At 36.7% G+C, this 25,842-nt stretch overlaps 1 protein-coding gene across 2 annotated transcripts; it reads right to left on the bottom strand.

The window, feature by feature from the left end:
- Positions 1 to 4,620: 4,620 nt before the first annotated feature.
- LOC127087046 (putative pentatricopeptide repeat-containing protein At3g08820) lies at positions 4,621 to 7,777 on the bottom strand. 2 transcript variants are annotated; one of them, XM_051027889.1, is made up of 3 exons: positions 5,306 to 7,777; positions 5,040 to 5,199; positions 4,621 to 4,933 (listed from the first exon to the last, which is right to left on the bottom strand). In XM_051027889.1, the coding sequence occupies exon 1, from the start codon at positions 7,639 to 7,641 to the stop codon at positions 5,608 to 5,610; it is 2,034 nt and encodes a 677-aa protein (XP_050883846.1). In that variant the 5' UTR covers positions 7,642 to 7,777; the 3' UTR covers positions 4,621 to 4,933; positions 5,040 to 5,199; positions 5,306 to 5,607. The 2 variants fall into 2 exon arrangements, with proteins under 2 accessions (XP_050883846.1, XP_050883845.1); XM_051027888.1 differs by having other exon boundaries at positions 4,621 to 5,199.
- Between the last annotated feature and the right edge of the window lie 18,065 nt (positions 7,778 to 25,842).

Genomic DNA, 25,842 nt, shown 5'->3' with positions numbered 1-25,842 from the left:
TATAATCTTATCTTCTTTAACATTTCAGTTCATTTGGCATCCATACCTTAATCTGGATCATGAGCATGAGGTCAACGCAGAAGACGCAGCCGTATGGACAACATGCACACCGATAATACGGTTCACAACTGTGGAGATGCACAACACTGATCGTGTGAAGCTGCAGTTCGGTATGGTCCAGAATATCCCAGATCCCCCAGCTAGTCTAGGAGAATGACATATGCGTAAAGTGAACGACCAATGGAACTTCAACCCTTGGCAAACCTTCGCAAGTGGAAGCACCATCATGACCATGTCTTAACTGACGCAGTCATGCCAAATGAGGTAAAACCAAGTCGTACTTATATGACCTGGTACAGATCGGTTGGTTTTCAATTCATCACCGATGATATGTACCTCTACGACCCACGCCAGACAAGTTACACACAAGAAGGATCAACATATAACCCCCAACAACATTCTCAGCCCGGTTTCTCACAACCACCTATCCGTCAAACTTTCCGTTCCACAAACACACAAACATACAGCCAAAACATGCCATTCACCCAACCCCAATACCAAGAATATACCCCATACCACCACCAACAAATGGACCATCAACCTCAGACCGAACATCGCTTCGCCCCCACACCATCACCCTACCAAAGTCGCCTTAGCCAAAACACTAACCGCCCTTCCTCCTACCGTAGCCAAGAAGCCCAAACATCACAAAACCAAAACATCCCACAACCCTATGTCTTCCAAACACCCCAACAACCTTTCCAACCCTTCCTAGACGCATCATTCACACCCATGTCTCCCTTCAACCGTCCCGGTCGCCCATCCATGAGTCAACCACACCCCAACTTCTCTAGCATGGGTCATGAGCTCAGCTACGCCGGTACACCATCATTGAATACTGAAGACTATGTTGAGTTGGCTGAATACCTCAACGAATCTTCTCTTGTAGGAGGTAATGACGCTTCTGGCCCCTCAGATGAACAAACACCGGTGCAAAATCGTCAACTTGGGTTAGGGCTAAGGGTTAGGGTAGCTAGGGGATGTGGGACCGGAGGTCAGTTAGGTGATCCCGGTCATCACCATTAGGATTCTTTGTGTAAACTCCAAATTTTATTAATATCAAGTCGTATTATATCAAATTTATCTTTGTGTAAACTCCAAACATTAAGTTTCTTTGTCTAAACTTCATTTTGGCAAAATTCACATACACATGTTTTCACTGAAACCCTAATTTTGGGTCAACTACCCAAGAACCTAACTCACTCATTTTTTATGATTTTGAGGTGGGACAAAGTGCATTGCAAAGTTTGAGATGTCTACTTAAATTGGTATGTTGGACAAAATTTCATAATTCAAAAATAAACACATATGATAATACAAAACATTATAGGCCACATAACAATTGAAATGTCAAAGAGTCCAAGTTCAGGTGCCCATACCTTTCTAAAAAAAATGCAAATGATGCAAAATTTTAGTCCAACTTCATTGTCTTGAAAAGATCTATAACTTTTATGTTTAAGGTTTTGTCATTTGAGGCTTTTATCATTCAAACAGAAGGGCTTGAAGTTGGTCCCTTTTGGCAAAATTCACATACACATGTTTCGACAGAAACCCTAATTTTGGGTCAAGTTCGCAAGGACCTAACTCACTCATTTTTAATTATTTTGAGGTGGGACCAAGTGCATTACAAAATTTGAGATGTCTACTTCAAATGTTATGTTGGACAAAATTTCATAATTCTAAAAGAAACACATGCGACAATGCAAAACATTATAGGTCAGATAACAGTTGAAAAACTCAGGAGTCCAACTTCAACTGCCCATTACTTTCTCAAAAAAATCCAAATGATGCAAAATTTATGTCCAAATTCATTGTCTTGAAAAGATCTACAACTTTCATGTTGGAGGTTTTCTCATTTGAGGCTTTTTTAAGGGAGTCTCCAATTGGATTGGCGCCTCCCTTTAAGTTTTAAGAGGAGTCGCCAATCCAATTGGCGACACCTCCTAAAAGTGGGGTAGTTTGGGATTTTTTTTGAAACGTGGGGTATTTTGGGAATTTTTTCGAAAAACTGGGTTATCTTGGTAAAAAAACCCTTTTTCTATCTTTTGTTTTTTTTCTTAGAAAAATTTGTACTGAGAGATGAGATCTAAGTGTGTGGTGCGACGCCTTTAGGTTTTTTGAGTCCCTTCCATGCATGGGCCGAATGAGCAATTTATAGTGTAAATGTTAGGGTAACAATTTAACTGAAAATGTCAACAACATTCCTTTAGATATTTTTTAAATGCAAAAATGAGTTAAAATCAATTAAGTGAAACAAAATTCGAACATATTAAATTTTTTAAAAAATAAAACAAATTGAATATATAATTAAAGGAGACTAACGACAACACATAAAACACATATATACAATAACTTTTCATCCCAAATGAGTAAACTCTCAACCTCATAACAACTTTAAAGATCTGACAACCCTTAGTCATTAGGGATTGTTACACATTTGTACTTTTAGCAAATACAATCGGTTTATTGGACCTTGGTAAAACTAACCTAGGCAACACTTATCGAATACTCCAAATTGTTTTCACCATCTTCTCTTGAGGATGTTCGAGTAAAGTTCTGAGAAGACCACCAACACCATTGTTGGAGGTTTCGTCGGTGTGAGAGAATCTAGCTCCTCCAAGAGAAAGTACGCCCGACATGTGTTAAAAACAAACATCACATCCATTAAAGCTCTCAGAGCTTCCAGCGGAGTCTAGGAACCCACAATCACCTTTTTTAGATAAGAAGCGGTCAATGTACCCCCCCCCCCCCCCCCCCCACCCCCACACCCACCACCACCACACACACACACACACAATAATGATTCCATGGTCATCACGATTCAGTATGTCAATTGGGATGTGAAATGAATGTTGATCGACCCGTGCAACTCATCAGACATCATATTCTAGAGCACTTTCCAGGGCTCCAGGTTGATCCCAATAATATTGGAGCTTTCCAATCGGACTTTCAGGCGAAATATGCAATTCAAGGGCCAGATCGCCATCGAAACAATATTTGGCTCAAGGGTGAGTTCATGAACCATCGAGGTGAAATATCTTATAGTAGACGTCGCATCCCCCTACAACATCATCCTCAGGAGGCTCACTCTCAACCTGTTATGGTGGTCTTATACACCCTCCATTTAAACCTAAAATATACACTACCTGACGGACACATGGGTATGGTAAGAGGGGATCAAGCGATCTCCTAAAAAATGTTATCAGAGTAGTTTGGAAGTAAAGAGGAAACCCCTCACCCTAGGTGTTCTCCCTTGTCTAGAAATGAAAGAATTACAAAATTATATTGAATGAGAATTTAAGTGTTATCCATTGTCTATAAAATGAAAGAATTACAAAATTATATTGAATGAGAATTTAAGAAGGTTAAAGTAAATTATTCATACTCAATTTATGTTATTATAACACTTTCAATATTAAAAATATGTTAATGATACTCCCTCGCTTTGGAGAAAAATTTGTACTAAAGTATAAATCATTTCACAATACTAAACAATCATTAATGTTATTTTTTCTAATATACCCTTCCGTATTTATTACCATCTCTTCTTTTAATTTTTTAAATTTATCTTTCTCATATAATTAATAAAAAAATAATGTAAAATCATTTATGATTTCTTTTTTAGTTTTCTTAATTTGTATAAAATTCAAAACGACGAGGAAGTAACATTTATTTATCATTCTGAACAAAAATAGTTTTTAAAAAATATAAAGGATTGAATTTAATAAACATATCCAACGTAAAATAATTTTACTCGAACTCGACGTTTCAATAAAAGATTATCATTTCTTTTTAACATGTCATGTCAGTATTTTTATTTTTAAAATACATGCATGATTTGACATAATACATATGATTCGATATGGAATACAAATTGCTCGTTGATGTACGGTGTAAAATTATTAAAATTATTTTATAATGTGAGTGCAAATTCCATTTTCTCCAAAGGATTTCTCAATTTTCCTATTCACACTCATCTTTCCAAAGTTGTCTCTTTCTTTTCCAACCAAACCCTACAAAAAAAAAAGCCTAAAGAAACACCATAGCACATGCACGCAAAAACAAACACAAAACGTTCTATAAAATTTCCACAAGCAGGGCTGCATTCCATAACATTCTGCATGAGAATCTTAGTTTTTGCAATCTTTGAGCACACAAACTTCAACCAAATTTAGGGTGAACTTTTAGCCAAAAATGTCAGTCATTCCCAATTTTCCAAATAAATCCAGTGAGTGGTGGGTTTACATGGAGAAATTCAAAAAAATATAAACACAAAAAAGCCATGATTTTAACATTATTTATCTGAGTAAAAAAAATCAATTTTAATCTTATGTCAATAATGCATGGCATGAAATTCATCAATGGCTCTAAAATACAGAACAACCCAGAAAAACCATGATGTTTTTACTACTCCCTCCATCCCATAATGAGTTCTTCTTGTCTATAGAAGTCACACAAATCCAATAAATCTAAACATAACAGGAACAAAAAACAATCAAAGACGGTCAAGAAATACACTCTGTCTAGTAGTCTAATGCAACTATAGTATCAAAAAAGCTATACCAAAAATTTGGGAAATGATTTATTCAATAATATTCCCAGCACAGGAACTCACCCGTCAAAAAAGAGAAGGTGCACAGAGTGCAAGACATGAAGGCAAAACTTAAAGGATTCTAACTAAATAAATCAGTTCTAGATGTAAAGGTACCAGGAAAAGAAAGATTAAGTGATTAAAAATAGGCAGTAAGAATCAAACTCCATTCTTATTACTATATATATGTGTGTTGAATCAAAAGTTTTACCTTGTAAAACATTGCCCACTTTTGTATCATCCATTAAGAACTTCTGAGCAGTGTACTGGTAGAAATACTGGCTGTGCATCAGAGACAATACAGGAAGTGAACAGAAGCTCAATGCATCTTCATGTTAAGAAAACTCATGGTTCAAATTTTGAGCTTAAAGTTTGTATGTTTGCCTACACTGGGTAAAGTATCATTTATGTAAAAGCAGTATGACATCCCAACGACTTGCTATAAAATGTGTGCCGTTCTTGCTAGAATTCCAATAGCTGACTGGTCTAAGTTGCATATATAGTGGATCTTAAAAACTATGCTTATGTTCTCCATCCGATTAGTATGTCTGTCATGCAAAGTTTATTTCCACATCATCAAACTAATTAGGTTCATATTGAATGAAAAAATAGACAGCAAATCTGTAATTCACGTGCTCGCTTACAATTACAGACCTGGAGAAAATTGCATTCTGAAAGACAAACAAAACCTCTCCCAGTTCAGTTTTGGGCACATACTGCTGCTTCAAATTGAGGGATGGGATGAATTATGAAGTCAGGTATGGAGATGCATTAAAGAAGTGGTCATTTCTCCATCCAAATGCAGCAAAACTATTTTCAATCTCCACTATATCCAAGGAAGGTGCAAGACTTCGCAGATTTAATTAATCCCCTCCCAAGTATACATAAAGGTTGACAACTTTTGAAGTGAAGCGAACAATGAATTTCAACTTTAGAATACAAAATACATCAAAGTTTTACCAATAATCTCGACAAGAACATGCACCGTCACTGAAACAATGGAATCTATTATTATCCCTAATGACTATCTCTCTCCCTGTAACTTTTGATATGAGTTTTATTGCCTCATGACAGTCGCCACAAACACGAAGGTTTTTAACAACACGAATGACATCTTTGGCACCAGTACTGATCAGTGCAAATGCAACAGCTAATTTTTCACTATGACAACCAAGGAAGTACTCTTTCTCCTCCTCCTCTACATCGAAGAGTACAAACTCGGTGGTTGGATTATAACCAGCTTCTTTCAAGTCTTTCAGCAAGATTTCAAGCTTTTCATATATCTTTTGTGATAATGGATGGGAAGTGTCTCCAACAAGGAATTCATGAACGACTCCGTCAACTTCAACCCAACTATACCCAGGTAACTTTTGCATCCCTTTATCGTTCAATGTTGACCTGATTTTTTCTGCCTCGTCCCATCTATGACTTGCTGAATATATATTTGATAAGAGAACATAATGTCCTGAATTCCATGGTTCTAACTCAATGAGCTGTTTTAGCACATGTTCAGCCAATTGGGTTTCCCGATGTAACCTACATCCACCCAACAATGCCCCCCAAACAATAGCATTAGGCTTCATTGGCATACCCTTGATCAAATTATGTGCTTCAACCATCAAACCTGCACGGGCTAGGAGATCCACCATGCATCCATAGTGCTCAATGGTGGAAGTCATACCAAAGACATCACTCATGCTGTTAAAATAACGACGGCCATCATCAACCAGACCAGCATGGGTACATGCACAAAGCAAACCAACAAAAGTATTTTCGTCCGGTCGAATTCCATACTTTCCCATTTGTCCAAAAACTCCAAATGCAGCCCCAAAATGTCCATACATAGACAGTCCCGAAATAACAGCATTGAAGACAACACGATCTTTCTCTTTCATCATTTTGTAAACCCTCAAAGCCTCCTCCACACTTCCACATTTTGCATACAAGTCAATCAAGGAAGTACCCAACACAGGGTTAGACAAAAACTCCTCCTCATCCATCAAACCCTTAGCCCAATTTCCTAACTCCAACGCTCCCAACCTCGCACATGCAGAGAGAACTCCCACCATGGCATAACAATCAGGTCTCACATCTACCTTCCTCATTTCAAAGAACAACTCAAGTGCCTCTCTTGGTAACCCATTGTATGCATAACCTTGAATCATGGCACTCCAACAAACAACATCCTTCTCAACCATTCCATCAAACACACAACGCGCTTCCTCCATACTTCCACACTTAGCATACATATCCACCAAAGAGGTAGCCACAAAAACATTCCTATGCAAACCACACTCACTCATACACCTATCTATCCACCTCCCACTCTGCAAATCCCCTAACCGCGCACAAGCCCGCAAAACACGAACAATAACAAAACCATCAGGTCTCAAACCCGTCTCCAACAACCCTCTAAACAAATCAACCGCCTCCCTACACTGACCAAACTCAATATACCCACAAATAATAGCAGTCCAAGATACAACATTTTTGTCAGGAATATCATCAAACACCTTCCGGGCATCACTTAAAAACCCACATTTAGAATAAAAACAAACAACATTCGTTTTCACAAAAACATCATAATCAAAACCAGTTTTAATCACAAGAGAATGAATAGTCAGACCCAATTGAAAAAGATTGAGTCTGGCACAAGCTTTGAGGACAAAAGGGAAAGTGAAGTTATCAGGAACGAGAGAGGCTTTATGCATTGAAGCATATAGTTGAACAGCATCATGGAAACGGTCGTTTGAGACCATGCCGCGAATCATGGTGTTGTACAGAAAGGTGTTTGGGTTTAATGTTGTTTTGTGGAAAACGAGGATTGGGTAGTGGGTGTTGGAAAAGTTTAAGGAAGAGCGGAGGATGATGTTGAGGAGGTGGTTGTCGTGGTGGAGGTTGAGGCGGAGGAGGCGGCAGTGAGCGAGTTTTACATGCTTCAATGATTTCAATCCTTCTGCTAAGCACCATTTCTTGAGCTCTAAGGCCATCTTGCTATGCTATTATCATTGTTGTGCTAATTCATAGCTCAAATTTTGTGGTGCTTTGAACTTATGGAATACAATCCTTTTCATTTTTGAAAGGAAATCATTGATGTAATGTTGATTGAAAAATAATACAATTGCGTATTTTGTAAATTATTACACGAGGGAATTTAAGTCTATAGAGCCGGTTTGATTTAACTTTAAAAAAATATTAAAAAATGATTTTTTTTATAAGACACTAATTAATCATCTCTTTGTTATTGTTGTTTTTTAAGTGTTATTTTTAGAATTTATATTCATACTAATAAATCTAATCATTATTATTATTTTTCAAACATAATTTTTCTTTTATTTATAATATCCTTAATTATTTATTACATTCATTTTATTTTTTCTCTCCTGTAATAATTATTTAGGGGTAATTTTGGTAAAAATTGCATTTAATACTATCTTTAACTTTACAAGTGACAATTAAAAAGAAATCATTTTTTTTCACGAAAGTGACACTTAAAAAGGAACGGAGGAAGTAGATGATTTATATAATTAATTTTTCTTTTGTCACAATGTAACAAAATATTTTTTTTTAAGAACTTCTGAGATTCAAACCCATCTCCTTTATTAAAATGTTTATTTCTTTCCCACTCTTCCATCAGTACATTTTGTTGAATAAATTCTATTATATAAAAACTACTCTAAATCCGAATTTCTATGATATCATCCAACACATTTGTTTTAAGCATTGTCTCGTAAGTGTGGCTCTATAACCACAGACAACAACAAAAAATGTCATCACCAACATGCTCGTCAAACCAGCTGGTATTTATAAGTATTTATGAGATATTCATATATGTTTTGCATTATGTATATTGAAGATTTTGAAAGGAATCAAAACAAGTTGACGAAACTTTAATGGAATATGATGATAAAGATTGTGAATATTCCATAAACAAACATATATGTTCTCATCGATCTGAAAAAAATATGGATTTGTATGAAGGTTGCACATGAAGATATGAATTCAAAGCCACAATTAGAGACAAAAAAAAAGCTACATAAACTAAAATAAAAAACGCGTTAATTTATAGGGATGAAAAAACTATTTAATCAAAAAAATTGGATTTGTGCTCCTATCTTCATCCACAACCATCATACAAATTCAGAATTTTTTTCAAACCCAAAATTATTCCTTGTTTTCCCTTTGCATAAAAATGATTTCTCACATTTTTATCAAGAGCAAATACTTCCACTGTACAACAAAAATTCACTACGAATTTTATTAGATGATGAAGCTTGCAAACTCATCTCCCATCATCAGAAAATAACAATAAAATTAAATGAAATGGACGGAGTAAAGTTTCCAACTTAGAATTTGGAACTGAGTAAAGTTAGCAATTGAAGACGTAGTTACGAATGAAGGTGCAGAGGAAAAAGAAGAATATGAATTAGAATAGAGGAAGAAAAATAAGTTCAAATTGCAAAATCATTTCATTTTTGGATTTAGTCCTCCTTCTTATTATGTAATATATGCATATGTGTTGCAATCATTAAATAAGGAACACAAGTAGCTTAGTAGAGAGTCGTCCTTACTATAAATATAAGGTTCATGGTTTGAACCCTCTTTGAACCATTTTTTGAAAGCATGTCAGCAACGTTAGCCGTATAAGCTTTTTTTGTAACGGACAATTGACGTCAGAGACTTAAACCAACCAAATGAAATTCAACAAATAAGGATTTCATCAATAAAAAAAAGATTTAGGGACTAAAATAAAAAATATGTCAACTTACACGGAACAAAAGACTATTTAAGCATAAATTAAAAAGACTAATTTTGACATCTTATAACATGCACATACATTATTAAAGATTAAAACATAGTCGAAATCACAATTTTTTTTCAAAAAGTTGTATCCAAAAAATGATTTATATGAAAAAATATTTGAAATAACTTCATACTTAAGTGATTTTTTTTGGTATTGAATGCAGTGGTATGTATTAGGAGGTTAGCTTAGGCAATTATTTTCATAGTTTTGTATATGCATTGATGTATGTTAATATAAGTAGATCACCGTGCACATACATGCATAATCGTAACTAACTCTTGCACCACCCACCATGTATTCTTTGTTATATATAAGCTGTAATGGTTTTGTAAATTTTAAAAGAGATCGTGTGAGAAATACATTATATCATGGTATCAATCATCGAGTCGATCCCTTCCGCTCTCTCTCACTTCCCTAACAAAATTTGGTTACGTAACTAACTTTTTCTCTCTTCTTCATCTTCTTCGTTGCGCCTCCATGGAAGAATCTCCCAATGTTACACTGACTACACCAGGTGGCAACGTTCGTCAATCGTCACCGCACACGATGTTTTATGCACTTGATTCACCCTCTTCACACCATTTCGGTCAAAAGCTTTCGATCAAATTGAAGGAGAAAAATTAATCGGTCTAGAATCAGTAGGTTGAAAGTGTGATCCTATCTCAAAGAGCTTATAAAGTAGTGGTGAATCCTTGCATTCCGATTAAGTTTAAGACGCCTCAAGATCAGCTTGAAGGCAAGATCTTTGATGAATATGAAGAGTGGATCCTTTAAGATCAAGTTAGTTTCATCTTGTTTCTCTCCATGATATCTGAATATGTTCTTCCTCGCATTCTCTCATGCAAGCATACCTTTGAAGTTTGTGATATAATTCACAATTACTTCAATGTGCACATGAAAGCTCATGTTCACCAGTTATGCATCAAATTGAAATCCGTCAAGAAAGGTATCAATTCAGTCATTGAATTTGTGTTACGTGTTAAAGTTATTGCGAACTCGTTGCTTTCAGTTGAAGATGTTGTTTTTGAATAAGACCAAATTGACTTTGGTCAACTGTGTGATCGGGGGTTTAAAGTAAGTTTCAACAAGGGTGAATGTGTTGTCACCAGCAAAGATCAAGAAGAGTTAATTAAATGATCAAGAACAAAAGACAACTTCTACATATGGACACCTGAGTCAACTCTCAGTAAGACTTTCATTGGAGTGGAAAAAGCTTATTAGAATAAATACAGTGACAATTTCACTAAATAAGGCATGTGTGATGTGATGTTGGACCATTCTTTCCAACATGTAAGAAAGGTTATTGACATCATAGTCACTTATTTGAGTGTCAAGAAAGTCATACTCAAGTAAATATGACTAGTCCTCAAGGAAAAATAAAAGATACAAGGATGAAGGGCACCTGGTTCATTTACGTGAGTGAGAAGTTATTATTTAGAAAGCATGCAACATGAAAGTTTCTCTCTCCTCAAAACATCACTTCTTCAAAAATTAGGCGTTCATCTCTCAACTTTCAAAAACTACATTGTCCATCTCATCTACGGAAGTTCTTCAATATCTTTTGCCCAACACTCATAAGTCATCTCTCTCAAGCACTACATCATCGACCGATATACACAATGAGTCAACAATTGAGTGTTAAAAAGATGGAAGAAACACGAGCTTCATAAAAAACTAGGGTTTATGATCAAGTAGTGCTAGAAGTTATTTCACTTCAAATGATTATCCCAGTGGAATTTCCAAAGAAGAAGGTCAAACATACTGGAGTTAAAAAAGGCAGAACTTTTAATCAGGTTAGTTCCTTTGTATATGAGAACCTTGATCACGACCTTGAATCAGTCATGAGAGATATTGGTACATACACCATTGATGATGGTGATGAACTAAATGTTGGACCCTCTTATAAAAAAATTGGTGAACCAAGTAGACCTCGCTCAGAATCCACACATACCCTAGTAGATGTACCTACTCTTGACAACCTTCTGATCGACATCATTGATGCAAAATATGCTTCCATGGACTCATCAAGTGAGGAAAAACCTCAAACGAATAGGACAAAGTCCCAATAAAAGAAGAGTAAGGTAACTAATCAGGCTTATAAAGAAATGATCAATCTTAGAGGAGAAAACAGTAAGTATGATGACAACCATCTTGTCAGCATAATGAAATGGATTAGGAAAAATAAGGGAATTGAAGAATCTACTCAGAAAACCAAATCTCTTACTAATAAAACTATAAACAAGCAACAAATTATGAGTCCTCAAATTAACATAAGGGAAAAATCTTAAGTGGTGAACCATAAGGAACAAATGTAAAAGGGAACTAATATAAGATACAAGAAGAGGAAGCTTGTTGTGACTAGTGATCATAGTCAGATGATCAAGTAGATGTCTAAGACATCATGACCTTTGCAAGAAAGAAAGCTGGAGATTTTAGGAACAACATCACCATTATTGAACTTTCTTGTGGAACATTCGGCCCTAAGAAGACAATGCTCTCAAATATGCATCTTGAGAAGATAAGGATAAAAGAGGTTGTAGTTGCAAAGCTAATGGAATCAAGTGACTTAAGTGATTCTGAGTCAGATGAACACAACCTAAATTGGCTATTGATCTAAGGAGATGAAGTTTGGAGATTTCTTGGTTCTAGCTTGGTTTCTTTTCCCCTTATATCTGGGTGTGTTTGGTCTTGTAAAGGCTCTTTAGCCTATTTGAACTTTGTACTATTAAAATAGATATAATGCATGTGCATCTATGGATGTTGTTCTAGTTGTCTTCTCATGTTTTTGGTTGTGTATGTGCTAATATACTAACTTATTCATGTCTAACATCTAGGTGTTATTTGATACTAACACTTTGTCAAATTATGGCAAAAAGGGGGAGTAATAGTGTTACTAAGAGCTGAAGTAACACATGTTTTTGTTTAATAATAATAATCTCTGGTAAGTGCTAATGTTGTGATGTTAATGTTTTACTTGATCCTGAAGCATCGGGCAAGACATTTGGCTATTCTATATGTGAAAACAAGTCTATATTGGTAGATTTCGCATTTCATAATGTTCTGATTACGTGTGTGTGACTAAGTATGTGAATGATTGCATGTTGGTACGTCTTAGATAGTGGGATTGTATACTACTAAATATGAGCTAACTAGATTCATGCATGACTAAGTCTGTGAATGATTTCATGATTGTTTGTTTGGTTTGGAGGAACTGAATGGATTATGTGTAAGCATCTGGATGTTGATTCTTTTGACTTTCCGCTGCTAAGATTAACTCTGAAAATTGGAAGATAGTTATTGCTGATGATTGTTTGCTCTAAAGAGTGTCACATGTTCTGATGGAAGAAGTGATATGTATCTTTAAGAGTTGTTTTGACACAATTTTCCAAATGAGGGATTGTAGTTCCTATTGGATTAGTTATTTCGATTGGCTGCGTTTAGCAAAATAACAACATGGAGTATTTTCCAAGTGTTCAAGATTGATCTAGCTTGCTTATGCTGTATAAGAGACATATGCTAGGCACGACGCTCCAACATGTTGGTACGACCTCTAGGCCTTTCTCAACACGCACCAGACTGTTACATTTTGAATGAATCTTTGGAAAAGATTCAGTTCTATTTTATTGCTTTTCTTTAGTAATATGTTTAAGTGATTTATTTGGCAGTTGGATGAAGATTAGTTTGTATTTAAATGAAGATTTAAAATTTAATTTAAATTGAAACAATCATATCTTATTGGAGTTATTCAAGGAACAAATAAGATATCCAACATATTCTGCATTAATTATGGATGAAATGAAATCTCAAATCCACGAAGAAAAACCCATGATTATTATGCTATATAAGGAGGTCAAAACCTATATTGGAAGTCAAGCAATACATTGAAGATTTAGAGTTCTAGGGTTTATTTTGAAGTCCTTGTTATTTTTATATGTACACCTCTATGTTTCAGTAACTTGGCATAGAAGGTTTGTCTAGAGTTGATTGGTAGTATTCAACATTGATCATTGAGTTGTAATCTCCAATTACGGGTTGTGTGATTGAGAAGAACGTCAGTATGTTCTCATGTTTAGGGGGAGACTCTAAATAGAACATCATTGGGTAGTGTTAGGAAGAGGCATTAAACAACATAGGATTTGTCGTTGCTTGTAAGACTAATTATACTAAGCCACTAATAATGAATTTCCTTTCTTCGGTTGTGGACTCAACCTTCTATAAGTAGGTGTGGTTTCACCGAACTAGGTAAACAACTATCATGTTATTTACTGTTTTTTTTCTCCATTATCTAGTATTTGCCATTGTAGTGTTTCTGATTTAACTTATCGAATCAGCTGTCTAAGACATCATGTTCGACACATATCCCCTGAGGAACATAATTTCACATTTGTTATGAAAATGTATGGAGATCATGAGCCTTAATATTCTTTATGATGTTTCAGCACTCCTCTATGTTTAGAAGGCCCAACTTGATAAATTTTATCAAGAGCTGGCTATTTCTTCTTTTTCAGCAAATGGCAAGAATGTTAATCATCAAACAGTTGGTGTGCATGAAAATTCTTCTCATATTCGAGGTCATGGATGCAGATTTCGTGGTCGGCATGGTCAAGCCCGCGCCTCGTCTAGAAATTGACCTACTTGACAACTTTATGGAAAATATGGGCATGCTATGATTGATTTTTGGCATTGTTTGATGAGAAGTTCACTCTTGCTCAGGCTCTGACAACATCTTAACACTTTGTTGATTTGTCTGAAGACAGACTTGAAGCTTCCACACTGATCCTCAAGCCCTGGCCTTAATGTCCACCACATGCAAGTATTCCTTTCCTCAAGACCTTGAGAACCAAGCTTGGTTTGTCGACTCAGGTGCATCGCACTATCTTACTTCTCATGCTTCTTACTTGCATTCTAAGAAATCCTATTCAGGCACCTGTCGTGTTAGTGTTGCTAATGGCCAATCCCTCTAAATGACATGTATCAGGTCTACACGTGTTTATTCCTCTTGATGTTCATCTTCCACTCTTGTTATTAAAGGTATCACAAGTATCACTGCGGGCCTTGCTCATTTTTAGTCCATGTTCTTTGCCTTGTATCACAAGTATCCTTGTTGGGACACTCTTAGAGTGTTTGGTTTCTTGTGTTTTCCTTTCACTCGTCCTTACATCAAACATAAGTAATAATTTAGGAGTCTTGAGTGTGTGTACTTCGAAGTTTCTTTATAGCATAAGGGTTATAAGTGTCTAAGCAGATCTGGTCGAATTTATATTTCCAAATATTTTATTTTTCATGAAGACGTCTTTTCTTATCCAACACTTTTTCCCTCTGCCACTTATGAACTGTCTAGTTGAAATTGTCACATTGAGTTTATTCCTTTTCCTTAAATTTCGACTTCAACTGGGGGGATTTCGAATTCAACTGATTCTTTAGTCCCAAGTATAACTCAAGAGTTATCTCACGAGGAATTTCCATCCCACTTTTTGCAAGTTAATCCCACTACTTCAACCTTTTTACCTATACTCAGTCCTCAGGTTCCTCTTCCTTCTCTACAAGCCTCTATCATGAGTCCCTCGACTGAGTCAGAGTCCCCTATTATTCCTTCTTCCTCGAGTTCAATAGTTTAATGCACATACCATATTGACTTATGTCAAGACAGGTCACTTCAAGCCTAAGGCTCTTCTTTCCCATGTTTAACCTATGAAGATTTTCTAAAGAGTCATACCTGGACACTGACCAGACTCTCACCAAATTGAAAACCTGTGGGTTGTGGGTGGGTTTTCAAGCTTAAAGAAAATCTTGATGGTTCAATAAACAAGTACGAAGCTTGACTAGTTTCTAAGGGACTTCATCAACATTTGCTATAGACTTAGTACATGGTAATATCCATGTGTCAATGGCTCCTTATAGAATGTATGCTTCAAAGTTAAGTGAGTTGAAGAAATAGTTAGAGGATCTATCCAGAACAATTATCTACTTTCGAGAATTGAAGATTTGATGGATCAGTTGGTTGGTGCTTGTGTATTTAGTAAGATTAATTTACGGTTGGGTTATTATAAGATTTGAGGGAAAACGTAAGATATTTTAAAGACTGCGTTTAGATTGAGATATAGTCACTATGAGTATTCAGTGATGTCGTTTGGTGTGTTTAATGCACCTGAAGTGTTCACGGAGTATATGAATAGAATATTTCATCTGTACTAAGATCAGTTCGTGGTTGTGTTCATCGATGATATTCTGATATATTCAAATTCCAATGAAGAGCATGCAGAGCATCTAAGAGTTGTGTTACAAACCTTGAAAGAGAAGAAGTTGTATGTGAAGTTGTCTAAGTGTGAGTTTTAGTTAAAATAAGTGAGTTTCCTTGGTCATGTGATATTTATTTGTGGGATCACATAGGATCCATCAAAAATAGATGTAGTGTTGTAGTGGGAGACTCTGAAGTTTGTTATTGAGATCAAAAAATCTCTTGGTTTGGTTGGCTACTACAAAAGGTTTATCGAAGGCTTTTCTAAGTACAAATTTCCTTTGATTCAATTGACTTGAAAGGGTCAAACTTATGTGTGGAATGTTCAGTGGGAAAAGAGTTTTCAAGAACTCAAGGGGAAGTTGAAGTCTGCTCCAATTTTGATTTTGCCGAGTCCGAGTGAATCATTTGTTGTGTATTGTGATGCTTCGAAGATGGGACTAGGAGGTTTGTTGATGCAAAATGGTCACGTTGTGGCTTATGCTTTCAGACAGTTGAAAGTTCATTAGAGGAATTATCCTACACATGATCTAGAGTTGGTAGCTGTGGTGTTTTTGTTAATAATTTGAAGGCATTGTCCATTTGGTTCCTGATTTGAGGTGTTTAATGACCATGATAGTTTAAAGTATCTATTCGATCAGAAAGATTTGAATATGAGACAGAGGAGATGGCTTGAATTTCTGAAGGATTATGATTTTGGCTCGATTTATCATCCTGGTAAAGCCAATGTCGTAGTTGATGCTTTGATCAGAAAGTCATTTCATATGTTGATACTTATGGTTCAAGAATTGAAAATGATTGAACAATTCAAAGACATGGATTTAGTGTGTGAAGAGACTCATAATAGTGTGAAGTTGGGTATGTTGAGGCTGACCAATGGTATCCTCAAAGAAATAAGAGAAGGTCAAAAATTGATTTGGATTTGGCTAACTGGATGGTGTTAATCAATCAATGTAAAAGAGGTGATTTCAGGATCGATGGGAATTGTGTGATGAGATTCAGAGATTGTGTTTATGTACCTGATGTCCCAGAACTTAAGAAGAGCATTCTTGAGGGAGGTCACAAAAGTGGTCTGAGTATTCATCTCGGTGCTACTAAAATGTATCAAGACTTGAAGAAAATGTTTTGGTGGCCAGGAATAGAGAAGAACGTAGTCGAGTTTGTTTACGCTTGCTTGATTTGCCAGAAGTCGAAGATTGAACTTCATAAATCGCCAGGTCTGATGCAACCATTGAATATTCTTAAGTGGAAGTGGGACAACATTTCCATGGATTTTGTGACGAGTTTTCCAAAGAATGCAAAAGGATGTGATTCCATATGGGTTATTGTTGATAGACTGACTAAATCAGATCATTTTATTCCGATTAACTATCCTTTGTAGAAGTTAGTAGAGTTGTATATTGAGAAGGTTGTTAGCTTGCATGGTATTCCTTCGAGTATTGTGACAGATAGGGATCCAAGATTCACATCGATTATTTGACAGAGTTTGTAGGAAGTGATTAGTACTAAGCTGAAATTGAGTTCTGCTTATCATACGCAGATAGATGGACAAATAGAAAGGACTATTAATTCTTTGGAGGATTTGCTGAGAGCTTGTGTTTTGGAGCAGGGAGGTAAGTGGGACAGTTACTTACTGTTTGTTGAGTTCACCTACAATAACATTTTCCATTATAGTATTGGAATGACACCATTCTAGGCATTGTATGATAAGAGGTGTAAGACACCTTTATGCTGGTATGATTATGGTGAGAGTGTTGTGTTTGGACTTGATATTGTTCAACAGACTACTAATAAGATCAAGATGATCAAAGAGAAAATCAAAGTTTCATAGAGTCGTTAGAAGAGTTATCATGATAAAAGGAGGAAAACAGTTGAGTTCTAGGAGGGATAACATGTGTTCTTTAGAGTTACTTTGGTAACTGGCATTGGTCGTGCATTGAAATCTAAGAAGCTTACACATCATTTCATTGGCCCGTTTCAGATTCTTTAGAGAGTATGAGAGGTGGACTATCGAGTTGTGGTACCATTGAATCTTTTGAATCTTCATGATGTGTTTCATGTGTCTCAGTTGAGGAAGTACATTTCTGATTTGTATCATGTGATACAGTTGGATGATGTGCAAGTTAGAGAGAACTTTATAGTTAAGACCTTGTAGTAGAGGATTGAGGATCCTGAAGTGAAGCACTTACGAGACAATGAGATCGCTTCAGTGAAGGTTGTTTGGAGAGGTCCTGCTGGTGGTAGTGTAACGTGGGAGTTCAAGAGTAGGATGAGATAGTCTTATCCAAAGTTTTTCCTGTCAGGTAGTTTTCGAGGGCAAAAAATTCTTTTAAGGGGTGGATAATTGTAACACCCTAATTTTTATTCTTCATTTATTTAATTAGTTATCGAATTATTTGATTTAATTATTTGAATATTATTATGTGTGATATATGACGTGTTTGGTCAGTGGTAGCATTTGTGGTAAATTATGTTGATTTAATTAGTTTGGGTGGAAAATAATTAATTAAATTAATAGAAATTGAGAGAATAGTAAGAGTTGGGTAAAAAGTGAACATAATGAAATGAGGTGGTTAGTAATGATGAACTTATGTTTAGTTGAGCCAAAATTACAATTATGAGGAAACTAATTAACTTATTATATAATTAGAAAATTAGATAGAAAAATAGGTTTTTAGAGCATTTGTTAGTGAATGTGAAAAAGAGGAGAAAGGAGAGCTCGGAGGAGAGAACCTTAGAGAATGCTTAAAATCTTGCTTTTCCTGACTTACAAGGTAATGGGGAAGACTATTCATCTAAGGGTGTCTTAATTATGAAAGGGTAAAAAGGTTTCCCTTAACCTCCAATAGGGTTTTCTTCTTTCTCTTTTGATTGATTGTTGGATGAGTTCAACGAACATGATTATGTTTTTATACCATGAATTAATATGAAATTATGCTTGATGTTGTGTGGTTTTTTGTTATGTTAAATTACTCATGAATTAAATGTTTGTGTTGAAATTAAGGAGTTTTTGTGTCATATCATGAATCTGATTTTGATGATTAAATGATAGAATAACATGTTAAATCGATGATAATCAACATGATAATATGTTGTAATTGTTTATGCATCGATTATGGACTGTATGGGTGTTTTCATGTGGAATTTGAAGTTATGGAGCTGTTGTAGGGGCAAAATTTGTGTTTCTGGTGCTGCAGGTCTGGACGACCTCATCCAGTGAGCTGTTGTGCTCGCATGTCGAGGATGACAACACAAAGTTGTTGTTCGCGAGTCGAATTGTTGTAACTTAAGTTTTGTGACTCAGATTAAGGCGCGATTTGAAGCGTTGGAAAACTAATGCACGAAGCTACCTCGTGGTATTTCCTTGTGAGATAATTGATGTGTGGATGTATTTTCAATATATATATGTTATGAAATGTATAGAATTATGTGAATTATTGTACTTGCTTATATGATTTGGTGTTAACATGATTTAACATGATTGAGTGTTGTGTGCAGATATGTATGTGATGAGGTGTTGTTGTTATGAAATGCAAGTTTAATTATGCGAATTCTTATACATGCTTGGTGAAGATTGATGAGATGAGTAGTCCGGGGAATAACTACTGGTGATGCATTGAATTCATGATCATTTACGGTCATAGTGAGGTTGTACTCGTTGTTATGTTGTTGATGTTGTTGCATGATTGTTTACAGTTAGAGTGAGGATGTATTCATTTCTATGTTGTTGTTGTATCATTTATTACGATCATAGTGAGGTTGTATTCATTTGTTATGTTGTTGTCATTGAGTTATTATATGTCATGCATCATATGTTATCATTGTTGTGAAAGAGACATGTTCTCTAATTTAGAGTGAGGACTAATGAAATGTACAAAGCCTAGAGTGGGGGCTTGAAACTCAGAGTAGGGGCTCGGGGTTCAAATGTTGGAACCCAATTCATATGAAGAACCAAATAGGCGAGTCATGAGTTCAGAGTGAGGACTTGTGGTTTGTCTCATGCTCAGAGTGAGGGCTTAGAGATCTGATGTTAGGGTTCAACTCAAGAGCCAAATATGGAATCGGTACCGCATGCATGTAGATTTGAGTTGTAAGTCTGGTTCAGAATAGGGACTATGATGAGCATGAGTTGAGTCGATGTTGTATTACATTACATAACTATTACATAGATGAGATGCTTGAATGTTGTTGAATACTCTTGTACGGAGTTTTATGATTTGAATGTGACGGGTAACATTGTGATTGGTGATTGATTATGGTGTGGTTGAAATATGACTATGTGATATTGTGGTTGAAGGAGAAGAGCGATTCAAAACGCAGCGGAATTTAAAAAAATCTCCTTTAGTGATCCTTACGAATGGGCATGATTAATGATAGAATTGTTACCTCTTGTGGCGATTGAAACCTTTGATGCAGATCTACAGAGCGATCACAAACGTTGAATGGTGACAACGCCTCTACTCAGTTCAAACGAACAGATTCCTTCAATCTCAATGCTAGCTGCTACTAATGAAGGCTTTGAGTGTGTGTGTGTGTGAGAGAGAGAGAAACGAAATTGCAACTGCATAAATGCTTCTGCACAAGGGTTCTATTTATAGAACCACTTGTGTGGCCTGCAAGCTAAAAAGCCTATTTAAGTGTATGTGACCCATATCTTATAATATGCCAAAATCACTTAAGCGCGTGGTACCTTACCATATTTCGTATTCTACTTAAGTACATCATACCTTACGATGTTCTACAATTCACTTAAGTGCACCATACCTTACGGTGTTCCTTAGTTACTTTATCTCTCATCAATCCATCCTTTTGTGTGTGACCCTGTAGGTTTTCGCAGCATTAACAATTATATTAAATCACGTATTTAACATAATAAATAGTGAGCGGTATCTAGCAACACATCATTGCTACCCAAGACACGAAAATGTCATGTGATCTGACAAATCCTTTTGTGATAATACTTATGTGCACAATTACCCTTTTACCCTTATGTCTATATTTAACACAAGGCATAAATTGTGTCATCCTTGTCCAGTTCAATATTGGGCCCGTAGACATTTATCCTGTTACGCGGGATGGGAAAATTCCATCTAGGTCACTCATGTCCCTCAGCATGCTTCGTGGAGTACCCATCAACTATCTTTATGGTCATCCAGTTATGGATAATGTTTGATCATCAATAAGGCACTCGACTCTACATCTAGGGTACATAGTGGTTTCAGGTCAAAGGGTGGTATACACCATTATCACCATGAGAATAACTTATGACACTTAGCATTACATTCTATATAGTATTCTCATGGCGGGTCAATCCAGTATAAATATTACTCTCAATATTCATACTTATGTTTAAGACTTGATAACTCCTTATCCATGATCCATGAGATGTGATCACCAGTCTATATATATAATAGTCTTAATGATTTAATTTTATCCCACTTCACAACAAAGCTCGACTACAGATACTTTAAGAATAATTTCCTTATGTTTAATGGGATCTCATGATTAAGTAACACTTGATACATTAAACGGACTAGCTATTCTAGGGACTTCATTTAACAAACATAATAAAGAAAAAGCCTTTTATCATTAATAAATAATTCGATACAAGTACCAAAAGTATTGGGCCTCTAGGGCTTACACCAACAATCTCCCACTAGCATTAGAGCCAATCATGCATACCCCTAATGCCCATAGATCAAGTATGGCCATCATGCTTCTGCTGCGCAAGAGGCTTTGTCAGCGGGTCAACAATATTGTCAAGTGTAGGTACTCTGCATATTTTCACATATCCTCTATCTTTTATCTCTTGAATAAGGTGATAATGCCTAAGTATGTGTTTGGATCGTTGGTGAGATCTAGGCTTCTTAGCTTGTGCGATAGCACCATTGTTATCACAATAGAGACCAATGGGATCCACAATGCTAGGAACTATGCCAAATTCACTAATGAACTTTTTGATCCAAATAGCTTCCTTTGCTGCACTTGAGGCAACAATATACTCGACCTCAAATGTAGAATCAACAACTGTATCTTGCTTTGAACTTTTCCAGCTCACAACACCACCGTTTAAGCAAAACACATAACCAGATTGCGACCTAAAGTCATCCTTATCTGTCTGGAATCTAGCATCGATGTATCCAATTACAGCAAGCTCTTCCCGACCTCCATATATCAAGAATGAGTCCTTAGTCCTTCTCAAATGCTTAAGGATATTCTTGACAGCTACCCAATGAGCATCACCGGGATTAGATTGGTACCTACTCGTTGCACTTAAAGCATACGAGACATTTGGTCGAGTACATAACATGGCATACATGATAGGTCCTATTGCATATGCATATGGAATCTTATTCATGTGATCCCTTTCTTCCTTAGTTGAAGGGGATTGTGTTTTGATAGACACAAGCCATGTTGCATAGGTAAGAATCCTTTATTGGAATCATGCATATCAAAGCGTATCAGCACTTTGTCTATGTATGTACTCCGACTTAGGCCAAGCAATTTTTATGATCTATCTCTATAGATCATGATTCCTAATATATAGGCTGCTTCACCTAGGTCCTTCATAGAAAAGCATTTCCCCAACCAAGACTTTACTTGTTGTAAGGTAGGGACATCGTTTCCAATGAGAAATATGTCATCTATATATAATACCAGGAAAATGATCATGCTCCCACTAACCTTATTGTAGACACAAGGCTCATCTTCGTTCTTGATGAATCCATATTGTTTTACTGTTTCATCAAAACGAAGATTCCAACTTCTAGAAGCTTTCTTCAATCCATAGATTGATCTTTGTAACTTACATATCTTTTGGGCTTATTCTGGTATGTCAAATCCTTTAGGTTGTGTCATGTACACATCCTCAAGAAGATTCCCATTAAGGAAAGCAGTTTTGACATCCATCTGCCATATTTCATAATCATGATATGCAGCGATTGCAAGTAAAATCTGAACAGATTTAAGCATTGCAACTAGTGAAAAGGTTTCATCATAGTCAACCCCATGAATTTGTTTATATCCTTTTGCAACCAGTCTTGACTTATAGGTATGTACCTTACCATCCATGTTAGTCTTCTTTTTGAAGACCCACCTGCATCCTATAGGGTTAACTCCTACAGGAGGCTCTACCAAGGTCCAAACTTGGTTTGTGTACATGGAATCCATTTCAGATTTTATGACTTCTAGCCACTTCTCAGATTCGGGACCAGTTATGGCCTCTTGGTAGGTCATAGGCTCATCTTGATCCATGAGTAATACATCACCTTGATCATTTATGAGATATCCATATCTCTCAGGTAGGTGAGTATCATGCTTGACCTACGCTGGTCTTGTTCTACTTGAGCAGGTTGCTCTTCCACAACTACTTGTGTTTCCTTCTCTAATTCCTCCATAGGTGTATCAATGCTTTGTGATTCTTACTTTCCTCCCACTGATTCCTTTGGAAATAAAATTCTTTTCTAGGAAAACTCCAATTCAAGCGACGAACACTTTGCCCTCAGAAGGATTGTAGAAGTAATACCCTCTTGTTTCTTTAGAATACCCCACAAATAAGAATTTGTCAGATTTGGGCTCAAGCTTAGTTGAAATTGGTTGTTTCACATAAACTTCGCAACCCCAAATCTCTATGTAAGACATATGTGGTTTCTTACCATTCCATATCTCATATGGTGTCTTCTCAACCTTTTTGGATGGAACCCGGTTAAGTGTGTAAGATGTTGTCAATAGTGCATGTCCCCAAAAGGAGTTTGGAAGATCGACATGACTCATCATGGATCGAACCATGTATAACAAGGTTCGATTTCTTCTCTCAGATACACCATTCCATTGGGGTGTTCCAGGAGGAGTGAGTTAGGATAGGATCTCACACTCTTTCAGATGGTCATCAAACTCTAGCCTTAAATACTTACCACCTCGATCTAATCGAAGAGTTTTAATATTCTTACCTAGTTGATTTTGTACTTCATTCTTGAATTCCTTGAACTTTTCAAAGGACTCTGATTTGTGTTTCATTAAATACACATAACCATATCTACTGAAATCATTAGTAAATCTGATGAAGTACTGAAAACCTCCTCTGGCTGGTATGTTCAGTGGTTCATATACATCAGTATGTATGAGGGCCAAAAGATCATTAGCTCTTTCACCTTTTCCAGTGAATGGAGACTTTGTCATCTTTCCAATTAAACAAGATATGCATGTCTCGTATGATTCATAATCAAAAGAGTCCAAGAGTCCATCTTTATGGAGTCTGGAAATGCGTTTCTCATTTATGTGGCCTAATCGACAATGCCAAAGGTAAGTTGGATTTAACTCATTAGGTTTCATCCTTTTAGTATTAATGTTATAAATAGGCATTTCAAGATCAATGACATATAGTCCATTGTTCATTTGTGCAGTAGCATAGAATATATCATTCAAATAAATGGAGCAACAATTGTTCTTTAATTTAAATGAAAAACCAAACTTGTCTATACAAGAAACGGAAATAATATTCCTGCTAATTGCAGGTACATAATGTCGCATCACGCGAAAAACCGGCGGGAAAACAAGAACAACAGAGCCGCCACCGTGCGTTATTTATCCCAAAAGAGGGAAAGGAAACGCTCAGAGTAAACTTGGGAAAGAACATGGTCTCGCGACCAAAGAGTATGGGTTCGGGAGTCGGTTATGCGAAGGGAAGGTATTAGCACCCCTACGCATCCGTAGTACTCTACGGGATCCACGCACAAAAGGAGGGAAATTGGTTGCTAAAACGCTGCTCACACACACACACACACTGGCTGAAAGAGACACAAGAAACTGACTGAAACTGACTCGGCAGGATGTCGTATCCTGGGCCTACTTAGTCTATCAGGCATAGACATCAGAGTCGAAGTAGTTCGGACTGGGGAGACAACACATGCTCGCTAGGATATCGCATCCTATGCATACGTATCTTCTCGGACGAGAGAAGAATCAGAGCATTCGTAGCTCGGCTGACACGCACACAAACAAACACAGGCAAAGGCAAACGTGGAGCCCGACTGCCAATCACTGGACTTATATCAGCATCCGAACCAAAACACACACACACACTGGAACCTAACTGCCACTCGATGGACTTACATCAGCTCCCAAGCACACAACAACACAACGAGTTAATAGGGAGTCGGGGACTCGAGCCTATAACTGTCAAGCACACACTCAAACAAACAGACAACAAATTGCTAAGGAGTCAGGCACTCGAGCCTAGCAACTGTCAAACAACACACAAAAGAAAAGAAAAGGCGCCCGGAGAGATCAGCTCAATCTCCTGCCTACATACTTCATCTGGTATGAAGATCAGGGCGATGTAGTTCCCCTACGGAGGGATAAAGGACTAGCCTAACCAGATAACAGAGGGAGACACAACACTAGGGAGACTACGACTCGAGCCTAGATGTTATCATGCAAAATCAACCCTAAGTTAAGGTTTCTAGCTAACTGGCACAGGGAGCCAGCCTATCCTAGTCATGACTTGCACAGGAAGCAAGCCACACACGCACTTAACTTGCACAGGAAGCAAGTCAAGCAAAACCTAACTTGCACAGGAAGCAAGTCTAAACTAAACCTAACTTGCACAAGAAGCAAGTCAAACAATCCTAACTTGCACAGGAAGCAAGTCAAACAATCATACAAGCACAGATAGCACACACTATACACAAGCAAGGGGCTCAAACAAGGCTAGGTTTTAGTCGAGGGGTCATATCAACCTCAACAAACAAACCTCTGGAACTGGGCGAATGTTAGCTCTTAACCTTGCCATTGAGGGGCTAAGGTGAAGCAGATGAAAGGTGAGTGAAGATAAGACTTCACAGCTCTTATCCCTGGCCTGGGAAAGCTTAAGACAAGAATGTGTGGGTTCAGAAAGTGGGAACCCTTCTACACATTTGAACCTGACTCAACTGTACAATTGTACAAGATCTTGGGTTTGTATCTGCAATGCATCAACACTGTGGTGTGAGCAAAGCAGATGACACACTGAATAGCAGGGGATAGGTTGCATATCCTTTGGGTTCTGCCAATTGCCTCTTCACTTAGGAGGTCTTTGACTCTATGCAAGGACAAAATTAAACATCCACAAACATTGCCTCTTAAGGAGGACTTCAGACAGTTGCCTGGCCA

Source organism: Lathyrus oleraceus, chromosome 5 (assembly GCF_024323335.1).
Source record: "Lathyrus oleraceus cultivar Zhongwan6 chromosome 5, CAAS_Psat_ZW6_1.0, whole genome shotgun sequence".
Classification (NCBI taxonomy): domain Eukaryota; kingdom Viridiplantae; phylum Streptophyta; class Magnoliopsida; order Fabales; family Fabaceae; genus Lathyrus; species Lathyrus oleraceus.
This window is presented reverse-complemented; position numbering and strand designations above follow the sequence as displayed.